At 26.9% G+C, this 16,761-nt stretch overlaps 1 protein-coding gene across 2 annotated transcripts in view; it reads left to right on the top strand.

The window, feature by feature from the left end:
* LOC107438670 (teneurin-m) overlaps positions 1 to 16,761 on the top strand; it is a 468,170-nt gene that overhangs the window by 254,871 nt on the left and 196,538 nt on the right. For both annotated transcript variants that reach the window (XM_043039103.2, XM_071179700.1), the window contains one exon: positions 8,107 to 8,579. In XM_043039103.2, coding sequence (XP_042895037.2) covers positions 8,107 to 8,579 — 473 coding nt within the window. The remainder of the gene's footprint in view (positions 1 to 8,106; positions 8,580 to 16,761) is intronic.

The raw sequence follows: 16,761 nt of genomic DNA, 5'->3' as shown, positions 1-16,761 counted from the left end.
ACTCCAAAATAACAGATATCTTGAAAATGTTTAAAATGTATTCAACCCTGATCACTAGTATGAATACTTGAACGAATTAAGAAATGACTTTGAATACAGAAATCAGTCTGATTTTTTTCTTTAAAAATTAAAAAAAAAAGAGCGTTTGGTCTCCACAACCTATTTCACATTATATAAAAAGGAAAAATAATAGTTTTGATTCATTAAAAATAATTAAAAAGTTTTGTTTATTAATTAAAATTCAGTTACGAAATGAAACTCCAAAATATTTTAAATATATTCAGGATATAAAATGTATTCAACTCTGATTCCTATTATGAGTGCGTAAACGAAGAAAATAATAAATTTGGACTTGGAAATCAGGTAGATTTCTACTCTAGAAATGTTAAAAAAAATTATGATTATGATAACCTATTTTAAATTGTACAAAAAAAAAGAAAAATAGTAATTTTGAACCATTAAAAATAATTTAAAAGTTTTGCCTATTATTATAATTTTATTTACGAAAGAAAACTTAAAAAAAAAAAATTTCTTTACAAAATTTTTTTAAATATATTCAACCCTGATCTTGATTATGAATAAGTAAACAAGGAAGAGAATAAATTTGGACGAGAAAATCAAATAGATTTCTACTCTAGAATTTAAAAAAAAAAATTATAATTTCGATAATCTATTTGAAATTATGCAAACAAAAATGAACGAATAATTTTTAGGAATAAATAATTTAACTTTAAAGTATTGCTTATTATTACAAATTAATTTAAGAAAACACAATTCTCAAAAAAAATATCTTCACAAAAAATTTTCAATATATTCAACCCTGATCTCTATACTTATAAAAGTATAAAGGATGTAGCTGATATAAAAATTGAAAGAATGCCAAGGAAAAAAAGAAATACTTCCATTTCTGTTCCATACTATTATCTTTTAGGTTCTCTGCCAAACTATAGTTACAGCTATTTTCCAGAACTGGTCGTACGAAGTCTTAACCTTCCCGCTTTTTCCAGTCGTTTCAAATTTTTTCAACAAAAAAAGAACACTAGATTGTATATCACAGTTTCATAAAAAATATAAAGTATCTCACTTATTTTTTTTTATTTCGGAGAGCTATATATTTTTAAATTGCTAGGCACTTTAAAAGGCGATGGGCCGATTACAGGTATGACAGGTTATTCCCCTGAAGATTAAGCTCCATTCATAGTGCCTCCTATAAAGTCCTGACGTACTTGAGCACCAGTTTCCTCGTTTTCCTTCAAGAAATTTCTACCATTTGTTTCTGGCTTTTTACGGAGCACGGTTATTATGTGACACTAAAGAAGGGCACAGAAAGAGGCAGAGGAAATTAATGTAGTGAGAAAAAAAGCGAAATTTTGAAGATTAATGGTTCAATTCCGAACTTCCACGCTTAGTTTTATGCTACATTGGCTGTGATGTTCAACATCCCTTTTTTTGTCTTCCCTCAACTAAAGCGAACTTAATATGGGGTGGTATCACGTGTAAAAGAAATATTTTTGGACGCAACTTGAATATGAGGAAATTATGAGATTTTTTTTTCCTTTTATACGAAAAAGATGGCATTAAAAATATTTGGTTAGAAATATGAAGGAAAAATATTTAGAGTTTTCTTTTTATAAACAACTGTTCTTTTTTTCACTTTAATGAGTTGCTTTGTTAAATTATTCAAACATTGCACCGAGAAATGATTGTGGTCAAAACTAGCAGATTATGGTAAAATATACGGTGTTTCTAACTCGATGGGAGCATTGGAAATTTCGTCAGTTTGTACCGACGCGTTTTGGTAATAGTTTGTAAAATTAATAATAATGCATAGTTTTATAATATGTGTTAAAATGTGGCATATGTGGTAAATTTTGGTAGTTTTAAAATTTGTAATTTAGAATACGCATAAAAACCATGTATTCAGGTAAATTTACTTTTCAGTTCTGTTTTATAATTCAGTACATGCAATAAATTGTTTTTTTTTTCAAAAAATTGCAAATATTTGCTCTGACGTTAATATGAATGTATGCATACGTGAATAAGAAAATGAATATAATTAAAAGCATATTTTTGCTTACTTGAGAACTGATGATTATAAATAGGGAGTTGATACTGACAACTCAAATCTTACAATTTATAACTAGAAACATAAACGAAGAACATCTAATTAAGATATTTTGAATAGCGTCGCAGTGAATGCGCAAAATTTTCCTTGCTAATCGCAGTATCTTTAAGGTGTAGAAAAAATTGATTATTGTTACGATAATTCCGCGTTACTTTCTTTTATTAGTGTTACGTTAAATTCAGTGTTTGAGAAATTCAAAGTAAAGTCTCTCGACTGTAAAATATCTCTGACCCAAATTTTAGAAAACAAAACATTAATAGAAAATAAAAACTTTACCACAGTTTTCTACTTATCTATTGCAAAATATAAATGGAAAATTATGACTCGATGAGTATTCATAACTATGAGCATGTATGACATGAGGACATATGAGGTTGCATTAAAAGCATGCTTTTGCTAACTCAACATAAGGAGCCCATTAACTCCGTCGTTTTAACGAAAAATTCTATGTCAGTAATGTGCTGTAGTAAGTGAGAGCTGAAGGCAACATTCATTCCTACAACCTGTGGACACTGGGATTCGAACCTGCGTCACTTCATTGAAAGGTGAGCGCTCTATCCTCTGAGCTACTCAAGTGTCTCAGTATGATGAAAAATCTGATAATGTTTTAATCTTTAAAGTCTTACTTAGTGAAGTAATATTTTTGTGTAAAAATACTCACGCCTGTTATAATCTACCAGTATAAAAATGTCTGGCGAAAAATTATATCTAAAGGAATATAAATAATTAGGTAAAGAATAAATTTCAAAATGAAATTGAATCGCAGTTTCAGTTGAACCATATTAAAATTAACTGCTGACAATAAGAACAAGTATGGAAAAAAATCGTAAAATGATTTATCGTAAAAGAAAGTTGAGAAATGCAGTGTTGTAGGGAAAAACTGCAAGGAACTGATGGTTTAAATCAGTTTATGATTGGGAGGAAGAACAGAAGAAAACTGTTTTGTAAACAAAACAGCTTTAAACTATCAAACATACAAGGAAAGTCCTAAAAAAGAAAGGGGAATTTGTAACAGTGCGCTGCAATATATAATTTTGCTAACTGTGTAATGCTAAAAATCAATTTTTCAAAAAACAAGTAGAAAACTGCAGTGACATGAATAGGTAGTCATAACAGCATGAAGACTAAATGTAAATAAAAATATATTTTACTTACTCGGAGGCTATTGATTTACTCGATTTATCCCCCCCCCTCAATCGGGTAGTCTCAATCAGGTAGTATAGGTATCAGGTAGTATCAATCAACACTACTTCGCAACATTACAACATGTACTGACGTAAATTATTGTTACTATCTTAGGGAAGTTTTTTTTCTTTCAGTAGAAGATGATGATATGAATATTTCAGTGAGTTTATGTTACGAAAGAGAAATAGAAACTTATAATAAGACTTAGGTTCATAAAATACACTGATAATATTCATTAATAAAATGTTTTAAATTAATTTATTTTTATTATTTCAATGACTTGTTTCAAAAAGCTTCCAATAACAAACAAAAATTATCATTAAAAGATAGCGAAGTAACTTAAACCAACTTTTGTAGGCAATTGCAAGAAACAGAATTTTAGGCAGAATCAATGCAGTTTAAATATTTAATATAATTTTAATGAAATATGTCTAAATAATTGTTATTAATAAAAGCAATGACTGATAAATAAAAAGATTAAAAACAATTTATTTTAAATACCGTAATGGTTCTTATCTAGAATATTTCAATAACAAACAAAAATTATCCTTAAAAAGCAAGCGAATATTTTAAACCAACTTTGTGCAATTGTAAGAAACAGAATAAATAGAATCATTATATTTTAAATATTTAATCCCTTTTTCATGAAAGATTTAGTATTTTTGACAATAATGTTACAAAATAAAAAATAAATAACGTAAAATTAAATAATAAAAATAATACGTAAAATGAATAATTAGTTACAAGCGTTTTGAATTACTGCTTTATATCCAGATTTTAAACATAATTTATTAATATATCTGATATTAAAGGGAGCTGTTTGAAATATTTTATACAGCTTTAATAAGAATAACCATAAGGCTTACGAAACGTTAATTAATTTTTATAAACTCAAAAGTCAATTTTAATTTGAGTAAATAGAACTTTTAAAATTTGTAAAACCATTCTGTGCTTTTTTAATTCCTTTGTTCATCATTTATAAGAAACAATATTATTAAATTATGTAATATTATGTAATTTTTTTAAATGCATTCAATTAAAATATATTGCTTAGATTCGGCTGTCTTCACTGCAACGTACGAAATTTAACATCAATCCTTATTTAAAATCATAAAAAATACGTTACATAAATTTCTTTCTTTCCATTTTCTGTTTCCTAATTTTAACATAATATAAAACGAATTTTTATGCTCATTCAAACTTAAATTTACGACATAAATAATTTATTTCATGATAAGTACTTATCACATTAGTACTTATTTCTTTTTTTTAGATTATGGCTGTACAATGGAAACAAGCAGTTATATTGATTATTTGTTTCCATTGTAATCAAAAGGTCTTGCTCTTTCAATAAGTACGTTTTAAATTTAATCATAATCAAATACACAATGTTTTTAATAAGATGTTTATTTGTTTTGCAAGTTTAATATTTTTTACTTTATTTTCTTACCAAATTTTATTAAATTGTGAATTCTTCAAAATTTATCACAACACATTTTAAACTTCTAAGCCGAAATAAGTAGAATTTTAAGTTTGGATTAAAAAAAACAAATATTAGAAGCAATTATTTTAAACTTTTGAAATTACCATTCGTTAAATATATTGTTCCAAATAAAAAAACATGCGCACGAAAATTTTTTTAAATTATTATAAGGGTTATTATAACTGGTATAAGTCCTCCATTATATTACACATGATTTTTTTTAAAAATGTTATGAGCAAATAGAATGTAGAACACGTGATAAAGACTTCAATAACATAAATATTAAATATTGCTTTTTTGTTATAGCTATAAGTCATAATTGCTATTCGCTAAATACATTTTGACTATTTAATAAATATAAACGAAAATGTTTTTTAAGTGATATGAAACATATAGAACGTTGAACGCATAATAATGAGTTCCATTATATGAGTCTTAATTTATGAGTTATTCAAACAATTATAAGTCATACATCATTATAGTCTTTTCTTAAAAATTAGTAAAATTATTAAAATGTATGACGCTGAAAAGTTGATTTTAAATTTAAATAAAAGGGTTTTATTTAAAAATTAATGCATCCATTTTTAAAGAAGTATTCAAAATCAAGTGAAAACTTTATGATTTTATTTCATAAATCAATTTTTAGGTAAAAATACCAACTGTTTTCATGAACGCATGTACGCTAAATCTCAAACACTTCTCTTTTGTTTTTCTTTTAGCTATTTCAAAAATGAAAGAAATATTTTTGTAATATTAAATTTTCCAAAGTCTAAATTATTTCTTATAATGTTTAATTTTATTTCCGAAAATAACGTTTATGTCATTTAGAAGTACAAGTGTTTTGAAATGCTGCATGTTGAGGTTTACATTTTTTTGACTTGAAAGTTTATGAGGCCACTTAAAATTTTTAAAATCTTATAGTAAATTGCAATGTAAAAGGCAATTTATTTGTTCATTTTGTTAAAAGGCAACGTATCAAACTTCAAAATCTACAAATGCTACTTTGGCTCAATTTAAAACAACTATCAGAGATATTTCACATTAATAGAAAACTTTGAAAAAAACGATATTTTTTGCTCGTGAAGCATATACTCTTTTTTTAACAGATGTTCCTGGCAAAGCTGCATTGCAATTTTCTCCTTCTGTCAGTACCGATAAAATGCATTTGAAAGCATAGCAAAAAATATTCCCTTATCTAAGATAGATTTTTCAACTGTGTTATTTTTGTGTTTTCTTCTAGAAAACCGTAGATCTCAGGGTTATGTCAGACTTGATGTTTCACTTCACTCGTTCTACTTTTAAGGAATAGTGAAATTGTGTTTTCTAGCTCGCGAACTTTTGTAGAGAAGTTCAGGAGCTATTATGGCATTCCTTTCGAACATTATCGGTTTTTCTGTTAGAGTTTCCTTTTACTTTGCGTTATTATTTTTCTTTTTAACCATTTCAAACGATTAGATGACAGACGATACGAAGTGGAGTTAGAGATACTTCATAATTTTTCTTTTCAATGATTTTCTTGCTTGCGTTTTTTCTTGAGAGTCACGTATCTACTATTGTTGGATTTGGAAGAGGAAATAAACTATCTGCAATAGGAATTAGATTTTTTGATAGTTTCTATAGATGTAACTAAAGTAAGAAATAAAGTTATTAAAAATTATTAAATTTTGAACTGTGATAATTTTTATTTTCTTCTAGAAAACTGCAGACTTCAGGGTTATTATCAGACTTGATGTTTCATTTCATTTGTTCTACTTTTAAGGAAGAGTGAAATTGTGTTTTCTAGCTCACGAACTTTTGAAAAACTTTTTAACCATTTCAAATAACTAGATGACAGACGATACGGGGTGGGGTTAGAGATACTTCTTAATTTTTCTTTTGAACGATTTTCTTGCGGCTTTCTTTTTTGAGGGGCACGGACCAGGTATCGTTGGATTTGGAAGATAAATTAAACTATCTATGATAGGAATTGAATCTTTTGGTATTTTCAAGAGACGTGACTAAGCTAAAAAATAAAGTGATTAAAAATTAATAAACTTCCAACTGTGTCAATTTTTGTTTTCTTCTGAAAAATCATAGATCTCAGGATTATGCCCGATTCGATGTTTCACCTATCTAAATGATGTAGTGAAGTGGTGTTCTCTAGCTCTCGAATTTTAGTTCAGGAGCTATTACTGCTGACCCTTTCGGACATTATCAGATTTTCTGTTAGAGTTTCTTTTATACATTGTAATTATTTTTCTTTTTAACAATTTCAACTGATTAGATGACAGACAATACGAAGGAAATAAATTAAAAGATACTTACCAATTTTTCTTTCGGTGTAATTCTGCCTCAATTTTTCTTCCTGTGTGTAATGTAATTTGTTTCAATGGATTTGAAATTAAAAAAGAAACCATTTCAAAAAATAATTTATTCCCTTTTTGGCATTTTCCAGATGTAACTAAGTTAAGAAATGCTAAGTGAAATATATAAAATAACTATAAAATAGCTATAACTGTAAAATACCAATATTAATAACATAGTATAATAATAATATAGATATTAACTATGAAATAGCAATTGTTTAGTATTACATACAACATGATATATTGCATAGTTTAATACTTAAATCAATATCCATATGTTTAAATATTGAAAACTTTGAACTTTTTTATTTAAAAAGGTGCGTTTTAAGTGAGCCACAGTTTTTTAATTGGTATTTACCTTGTAATGAAGGAAAATACTTCTATTAACAACTCTAAAATATAAGAGATCTTATGCTTTAAGTACGGCTTTTTAGAAAAGAAATCTCATCTATTCTCTCTTAATAACTTATATTATAGGAAGAAAAATCATGGAAATGCTGGATTACATAATGAGATAAAAATTGAAAGAGAAAAATCCGTTTAATTGTCATTAGTTAATTTTCTGCATGTTCAGTTGACAAGTTCCCTTGAAAAAAATATCGAGTTAAAAAAAAATCAGAAACCATTTTTTTCTACCAGATAGTGTTCAACGTGAAATTGCGCATATTCTTAAGTCCTTTTTTAGTATATTTCAGATTCTCAATTTTATTTCTTTATGTTGTATAAGTTTAACAAAAAGGAGCACTGGAAACTGAAATTTCAACATATTAGCTCAAATCTGTTAAACTAACTTTTTGGGATTGAGTATATTATTATGAAGTTTGCGATAAAAGTGTATTCAAAATTATTATTTAAGCAAATCACCAATTTTTAAATTGATCATAGCGAATGCTTAAGAAATGCTTTTTTAAAAAAATTTTTACTACTTATGTTGAAGAAGAATACAAAATGCCATTTTTGTTTTGCAGAATATACTCGCCTCCTCAACAAACACCATCACTGCAGCATGGCGATTTAAATTCAAGCAAACCACCGAACCTACCAAATAAAGACATTCCAATAGGAAGCCTACATTCTTCTACGACAGTAGCTACCACTATATCTGCAACCACGAACAACAGCACCAGCTCCAGCAATACTGGAGCAACTTACAGTAATCCTATTCCAGTATTCTGCAGTACACCGAGCTCCACAACGGGACCGATGGTTCCTATAACAAACTGTGTCAATCCTCAACTGATCCAGCCACCTACAGCACCTCCAACTACAGCAACTAGAAGGCCTTTTAAAGCAACCTCAGCATTTTCGGCTACAGCTGCTATGGCTTCGTCCAGGTTCCATTTTAGAAAAAACTGTAGTAGAAAGTGTACGTGGAAAATAGCAACTTTTGCTCTTGCCTTTGTTACCATTGTGCTTTCTGCCTGTGTAGCATATTTTGCTGGTAAGTTTATGATTTCTGTTAGTTATAACTTGATATTATTATTTACCTAACGTTGATAGTATTGACATGAAGCTTTGAATATTTCCTTCGAAAAATGTATTTTAGAATATATTTAAAATTTTTTTGCTACACTATTTAAAACAACTTCAAAACTGTAAATGGCTGATCGAATGTTTTCACTTTACCATCCATTTATACCTTATTTTTCTACTTTTTGCTTTTAATAAAGCTTTAATTCCTTTTGGAATTGATTATAAAAGATGCTGATGGACCTTTTCTGACTTGTCGATATTGTGAGATTGCATGATTGTGGATCTGGAGGAAATGATTTATATAGCTCTTTCCCAGCAAGAAAAAAAACCTATAAGAGCTGTGGTGGCTCGGATAGAGCGTTGAGGTGATCTTCCAATTAGGCGAACAATGTTCTAATCCGAGCCATGGCTGATCGATGCAAACTCCGCACCCGGCTCACACTGACCACAGTGCTGACGTAAAATATCCGCAGTAGTAGACGGATCATGGTTTTCACTTCCCTTGCTGTCAGACTAACGCAAATGCTGGTTAGTTCCATCAAAAAAGTATTCCACGAATGCAAATTTTCACCAATATTTTATCCAGTCTTCTGGATTGGGTTCGAAATTGCAAAGGTACGGAGTTGAACATTAGAAGTCGTTAACTCGAACATTGGGTCGTCTGTTCAATGACGGTTAGAAAATAGATTTTTGAGATCTGAGGAGTATTAGAACGTTGATAGGTTATTTTAAACAAGCTCATGGAACTTTCTAGCATTGTGAGACTCGATGGTTAGGGATTCAGATGTCATTGCCACTTTTAATTTCTTCAATGGGTAGTTTTATTCAACCTGGGAAACAAAAACTCAGATTTTGGGATTTTGGACGTCAATTAGATAAAAAGGAGTATTCATCGTGAACACAGCGAAAGAAACTTCGTACACTGATCAAAGTACACTGATCAAAAAAGTATGATTAAAGCAACTAGAATATGGTAACATTTATCATGTTTCTAGCTAGATGAGAACACTATAAAACTCGGTAATTTTTTCTGAAACACCTTGGTATTTATTTATTAAAATTAACAATAAAATATGGTTCTGCAATATAAGAAAAAAATTCGTTAATGTGGTAAAATTTTTTAATTTTATCATGATAACTTAGAACTTGTATAAAACCGTAAAGTTGGCTTTACTTCTCATTTTTGTATTTTTCCCTGAAAATGTGGTGATAAGATGGTCCATGGGAGAACAAGAATTTCGTGTAATCCATCACCATATGATAAGAATATTGTGGTTTAAAAAACCTTATATTGTGATTTTATTAACAAAAAATATGCTTTTTTTTATCTAACAGAAATATCATGACCATACCGCACGGTAAAAGACCAGAATTGGTTTTTCTCTGTGCATAATTTGCTATTGGGGTACATCATAGGTACTTCAGGATATACTCTTGTTAAATAACGATATCATATTTAGAATACCAAGAACATTAAATTAAGATCCCAAAACAGGCTAACACAACACTTTCCATCTAAAAACATCAGGGTAAAAATGTTTTTAGTTATAATGTAATGCAGTACGAACACATTACTACATTGATTACTATTACTATTTGAAAAACTGGTCAAGGAAATAATAGTAAAATCATACAAAAAGGTTTACCTAACTGTTATGTTTGTTTTTCCTCGTGACTTCATGTTTTGTTTTTCATCAATAAGTTTTAGGTACGTTCGAGTATTTTGTGTATCTTTCGTGTTCTCTGCACTAACGTTCTAAAAGTTACTTTCTCATCAAAAAAATAAGTCATTCTATTAATTATTAGATATCACTCTTTCAATCAGCATACAGAATATTATTGAGAAAAAAAGAACATAACATAAAGAAAATTTGAGATTTCTGAAATGATTTTAAATCAACAGTTGGAGAAAATAGATAAGATATAAATAAATACTAAATTTATTCCGGCATTGAAAAATATTCCGAATCAAATTACTTTAAAAAGTACCGGCTCTCAGGGTGCTGAAAATTTTTACCGTATGTTCTATTTTTAGTGGAACATGTTACAAAGCAAAAAATCTGATATACATTAATTTTCACAGAAATAATTACTGAAAAATCCCTGAATCACTCTAATTAAATATATATTCTGTAGAATATATATTTAATTGTATTACATTAATTACATTGCTTTACATAAAGAATATATATTCTGTAGAATATATATTCTTTATGTAAGGCAATGTAACGTAAAAATTACGTTACATTGCTTTACATAAAGAATGCATTTTTATGGTTAAGTTAATTTTACGGATGACGCTCCCAAAGTACCAGTGCTTCATACAGTACTTTAATCCCAAAATTTTTACAATCTGTGTTCTCAATTTTGCCCTGTGCAATTTTATGTCCCTTAAGAGATTACCTAATACTTAAAAATAATTAAAGCAAATATAACTATTGCTAATAAATTATTAGATAAAAGATAAATAAGGCGAGACATGTTTTAACAAAGCGAGACATGCGAACGCGAGACATGTTTTAACAAAACATTGCTTGTGAATTGAAACAGAATGTATTATACAAAGTGATAATTGCACTTGTGAGACATTGAAGCTTAAAAGTATTTTCAGGATTTCTATAATCTTGTCAAATCACTTTATTTAATTAGTTTAAATTTGTATTTTCAGTTTTATTTGGCCAACTTTGAAGCAATTATAAACTAAAAAAACTTTGTTATTTTAAACTCCTTGATGCAAAAACCCTTTGATGCAAAAGAACTTAATACATTTAAAAAAATCTTCCACTCCATTTCTTTCCAGAATTTTTTAAACATGTATTACTTTAATATATCATTATGTTTATACACTTTTTGGACTAACTTCCTGAAGTAATGGGAATTGTTGCTTAAATTTTCATTTTCTACTTTTAAGTTTTAAATTAAAAGTAAACAGACCAAGGATTCGCAGGGTAATCCTTTTTTCTCTCCTTCGTGATTATTTTCTTACGACAACCAATCAAATCTTAAGGACAGAAACTTCCAAGGTGGGGACTAAAGCACTTTTCAAATATGAAGAAAAAAAATAGAAAGATCTACAGTACTGTTTTAATTAAGTATCTTACTCACTCTCTTCAGCAAATAAAAGAATTAAATCAAAAGATAGTCTAAAAAAAGAGGGAAAAAGGGGCTCTGCATTTACATCTTGATTCAGAGATTAGAAAAGTTGGAAAGTTTGTCTTTAAGTGATGCTGGGGCTATAATCTCATAATCTTTTGAAATTGATTTGCTTAAGAAATATAATGGTCGGGAAAAGAGCGAAAATGTTTGGAAAGGAGGGTGAATGTATTTGCTTTAACCGATTAAAGTTTGAGAATTGTTTTTGGAGCCAGTAAAAAGGACATTTAAAGTACCTCTTTGGCTAGAATTACTCGAAGAATACGTTTATGAAAATTGTAATTATGTATTGAATATTTGGTGTATCAATGCCGCGTAATATAAATAAGGAAAATAATTTATGTATCCGACTAGTCTCGACCATTTTTTTAAGTATTAATAAAAAAAAAAATGTAAAAAAAAAACAGTTTGTTTGTTTTATTATGTGTAAAAACTAGCAAAAAGAATATTATTATTTTTTTTAAATGTATATTTTTATGTATTTTTTGCCTACTCGTTGAGCACTGTCAAAACGTTCTATTACCTTAAAAAAATATCCTTTGAGGATTTTACTTAGAAAGCTATAAATTGTATTTCAAACTATTATCTTAAAGGAAGTATTTATACTACTGAATTAGTGATCAATGTAGTTAGAAAAGCAAATTAACTACATGCATAAAAAATGAAATTTGACATTTTTCTCTTAATCTGTAACTCAAAACATGTGTGCTAGAATCATAAACACTCACAAACAATTGCAAACAATTAATTTAAATACGACATGAGATATCGTGTTTAAGATGGTAGAACATGTGAAGAAATTTGATTTAAACGTATTTAAGGATTTAAAATCACTACTCCATCCACTGTTTCTGGTACAGAAACTGCTATAACTTTTTAAATCATTGGAGTATTAACAAAAGTAAAGTATTTTTAGAAAGTCGAATGTATAGGGGTTATACATTTATAATAAACTCAATTTTGAAAATTTTGCGCAAATTCATGCTTTTGCACTGGTTAGATATCTTTAAAATATTTGCTTTAAAGTATTGTTACATTGTTTTTACAACTATTTCTTTTCATTTGTTTAATAATATGAGTAAAATTCGGATGCCCATGATCATAGTATATAAATTTACGCAAGTTTTAAAGAGAGAGAAAGTAAAAGTCATTATAATTACTTAATTATTCAGCATTAAAATCTTACTCATATTGATTTTATCACAAATTTCTCTAAGTAATTTAAAAACTATAACTGTCTCATATCCAGTATTATTAGAAAAGCAAAATGCATGCAATTAAGTTTCATATTTTTTAAATTTAAAATACAAAATGTATATTACATATCCATAATTTAGTTGAAATGTATTTTTTATAAATTATAATATCATGAAATTCTCTAAGTAAGATTAAAAATGATATCCGTCTCAAATGAAGTATTATTACTAATGTAAAATGCACTTATGTTTAATTGTGTAATTTTAGTATGCATATTTAATTTTTTTTTTGGATCACCATAATTTGGTTAAAATATATTTCTTATAATTAAGTATGTCACAAATTTTCTAAGTAAGTTTAAAAATGTTACCTGTCTCATATAGATTGTTATTAGAAATGTAACATGGACTTAATTTTTACTGCGTAGTTTAAATATGCGAACTTAAAAACTTATATTGCATTTCCATAATTTAATTAAAATGCATTTGTTATGAATGATTATATCGTAAATTTCTCTAAGTGAGTTTAAAAATTATGCATGTCTCATATCAAGTATAATTAGACGTGTAAAAGGCACTTAATTAAGATTTATAAAGTAATTTTAAAATGCATGATAAAAAGTGTATTCTACATTTCCAAAATTAAGTTAAAACGTGCTTCTTATAAAAAAAATAAAGACTTATGTAGCGAATTTCTCTGAGTTAGCGATAGTTAACCTACTTTGAGAAATGCACGATAACAATAGTTAACTTAGAGAAAGTAGTTAATGATACTAACATATTAAGGATTATTGGGAATTTAAAATGCATTTAAGTTTCATCGTCCAATTTTAAAAATCATTTTAAAAACATTTTATTGCATCTCCATAATTTAGATAAAATGCATTTCTTATAAAGGGAAAGGAAAAAAAAACATTTCACATTAAAATTTAAACTATAATATAATATTAGCATTCTTAAAAATCTTAGGGCTAAATCTGTAAGTTAAATACTAACACTAGTGTTTCAAATTAGCAGGGAAAGTAATGCTATATCTAGAATTTATCTCTCAAATTTGATTGATTTCCTGAAATAAATTTTTTAACTGCATTTAGGATCACATATCGTTGATAGCCTTAGAAAAAGTGTCATTTAGAAAAAATGGTATTAGGTCGATTATATTTTTTAAGAGCTGCCCCCATTTCCGATTTCAGTTTTTTACTGTATCTAGGTACAATCATTGGATATTCGAGGCATACTCCACTATATTCCAGTTTTTAAAATCTTAATCTTTTTTTATGGAAACTTCTAAAAAGCATATTTTTATAAAGACAATATTTTATCCCTTAAGAAACCACAAAATATAAAAGATCAAAGTATCTTACGGGAATATGAAAACATAAAAATAAAAAATAAATCGATAAGATCCCAAAAAACAAAATGCTTTTAAGGTATAAAGATTCTAAAGGACATTGAATTACCTTGTTTTTATTGTAGAATTAAGATATATTATATTTTAGACTACCATTTTTTATACTGGATTTGAAAATGGCGTGTCAAAAGTTTTAGTAAGTTTTTTTTTAAAAAAAAGTCTTTTAATGACATGAAATTACAGAAATTTCGAAACAAGTTTCCTTTAAGTTAATGTTTAATCTGATGTCTGTATTCCAGAGAAGGATTTTTTATATAGAGAATTTTTCCAAGTATTTCTTTATCTCACGGTTAGGAATATATTCTATAAAAATAATAAATTTCAAAGCGTACTTTTAAGATTAAGTTATTTATTGCTATTGCAAGAATAAAAAAGTGTACCCCAGTTTTTACGGCATTTAATGAAAATAAAAAAAGTAATTCTTAAGAAGAAACCAATATAGTAAGAGAATTCCATAAATCGCAACTAAATTAATATTAAAGCATAACATTAAACCAATTTTTAAGTTACACTTTGCTATTACCATTAAGTTTATTATTATCTAAAAAGTATTTGAAAACGCTATGTAATTTGCAATTAAATAAACTCCACACATAATATATATGAGTCATTAATAATCATTTTTAAAATTAACTTACGTAAAAAATTGCACTTAAAGGAATTATGCAGGAAATGTTGCTTAATATTCTTTTTTAATGGGGCACCTATCCATTTTTATATATTTTTGACGGTCTTATAAGGAGTAAAAATATATTTTGGTATATTTTAATAACAAAAAGAAGTCTAATAGTTATTATCGGAATTATATATGTGCTTAAATATAAAAGCCAAAAAGCGTAGATTGAATTTTTTTCATTCATATTCATAAATTTATGAATAATTATTTTTGTAAATTAAAGAAACTTAAACGAAAAATAATTTTTTTCTTTTATATCTAAATAACTGCAAATTTGAGAAACTACTGATTGGAAGTAAGCAGTTTTTGAAAAATTTTACTTTTCATGCAGAAGAAGACACCGGTCTTTCATGCTGTATTTCAGAGCCATGAATCATGAAAATGATAAATATTAAATTTTTCACTTATTTTGAAGAAAATTAATACAGAGCAATGAAAAAAATTGGAAAAATATGTTTAATAAAAAGATTGCGCCAAAGAGTTGAAATATTAGCTCAATTTAAACATTCCATTACTATCTTAATTTCCTTTAAATTTCTACTTTCTGAAAATAAGATTTATTTTTAAAATTATTGTTTTCTGCAACACATTATTTTTCAAGGTTTCTTACTACTTTTTGACGAAAATTATAAAAACTATTTTTTCATAATAACAAAAAAGAAAAAAAAACAATATAATGCATTGACTTAGCAGAAAAACAAAATATTAACTTGTTTTACGGAATTTTTTCTTCATTATTTTTTACCATAAGAAAATATTATTTCAAGCAAAAACTTGCCAAATTCAATCTACTTGTTAAAAATTTGAGAAAATAATCTTTAAGTATACATCGATTTTTTTTTAAGCAAAACACTTTGCATTAGACATTAATCTTATGTTTTCGAAATTAAAATAAATGTAGCATCTGATTTAAGATTTAGAAAACTTTCTCAGCATATATCTCCCAACTTCGAGGCACTTTCTTCGCACCATATGACTAGCTTAACTATAATTCTTTGAATTCATGAAATATATAGAATGAGAAATAAGAGCATCATGAATGCCATAAAATATTCTTTAATGCCGGAATAATAAAAGCAGTCTAGAAATTACCATTTAATTCATATAATAATAAACTGTGCTTAATTTGCACTTTATTATTACCATTGAGTTCATGAATATACTAAGGGTTAGAAAACACAATATTATTTATATTTTATGAAAATTAATACATAATATATGGAAGCTAATAATTATCATTTCTAAAACTAACTTTTATAAAAAATTGCACATAAATGAATTATGGAAAAAAATGTATAATAATTAGTTTTTTTTTTTTTTTTTTTTTTTTTTTTNACACAATATTATTTATATTTTATGAAAATTAATACATAATATATGGAAGCTAATAATTATCATTTCTAAAACTAATTTTTATAAAAAATTTCACATAAATGAATTATGGAAAAAAATGAATAATAATTAGTTTTTTTTTTCTTTTTTTTTTAAATCATTTGCTTAATATTAGAATTGCCAATGCTATTTTTATTACCTTCGAAAATTCAACTACTTGAAAATAGCATTTATTTTTTAAATTATTATTGCCCAGAACAAATTATTTTTCAAGGTTTGCTGCTACTTTTGAACAAAAAAACACTTAAAAAAAAGCTATATGAGGTATTGACTTAGCAGAAAAACATACGAATAACGTGTTATACAAGTATGTTCTCTTCAT

Source organism: Parasteatoda tepidariorum, chromosome 4, assembly GCF_043381705.1.
Source record: "Parasteatoda tepidariorum isolate YZ-2023 chromosome 4, CAS_Ptep_4.0, whole genome shotgun sequence".
NCBI classification, from domain to species: domain Eukaryota; kingdom Metazoa; phylum Arthropoda; class Arachnida; order Araneae; family Theridiidae; genus Parasteatoda; species Parasteatoda tepidariorum.
This window is presented reverse-complemented; position numbering and strand designations above follow the sequence as displayed.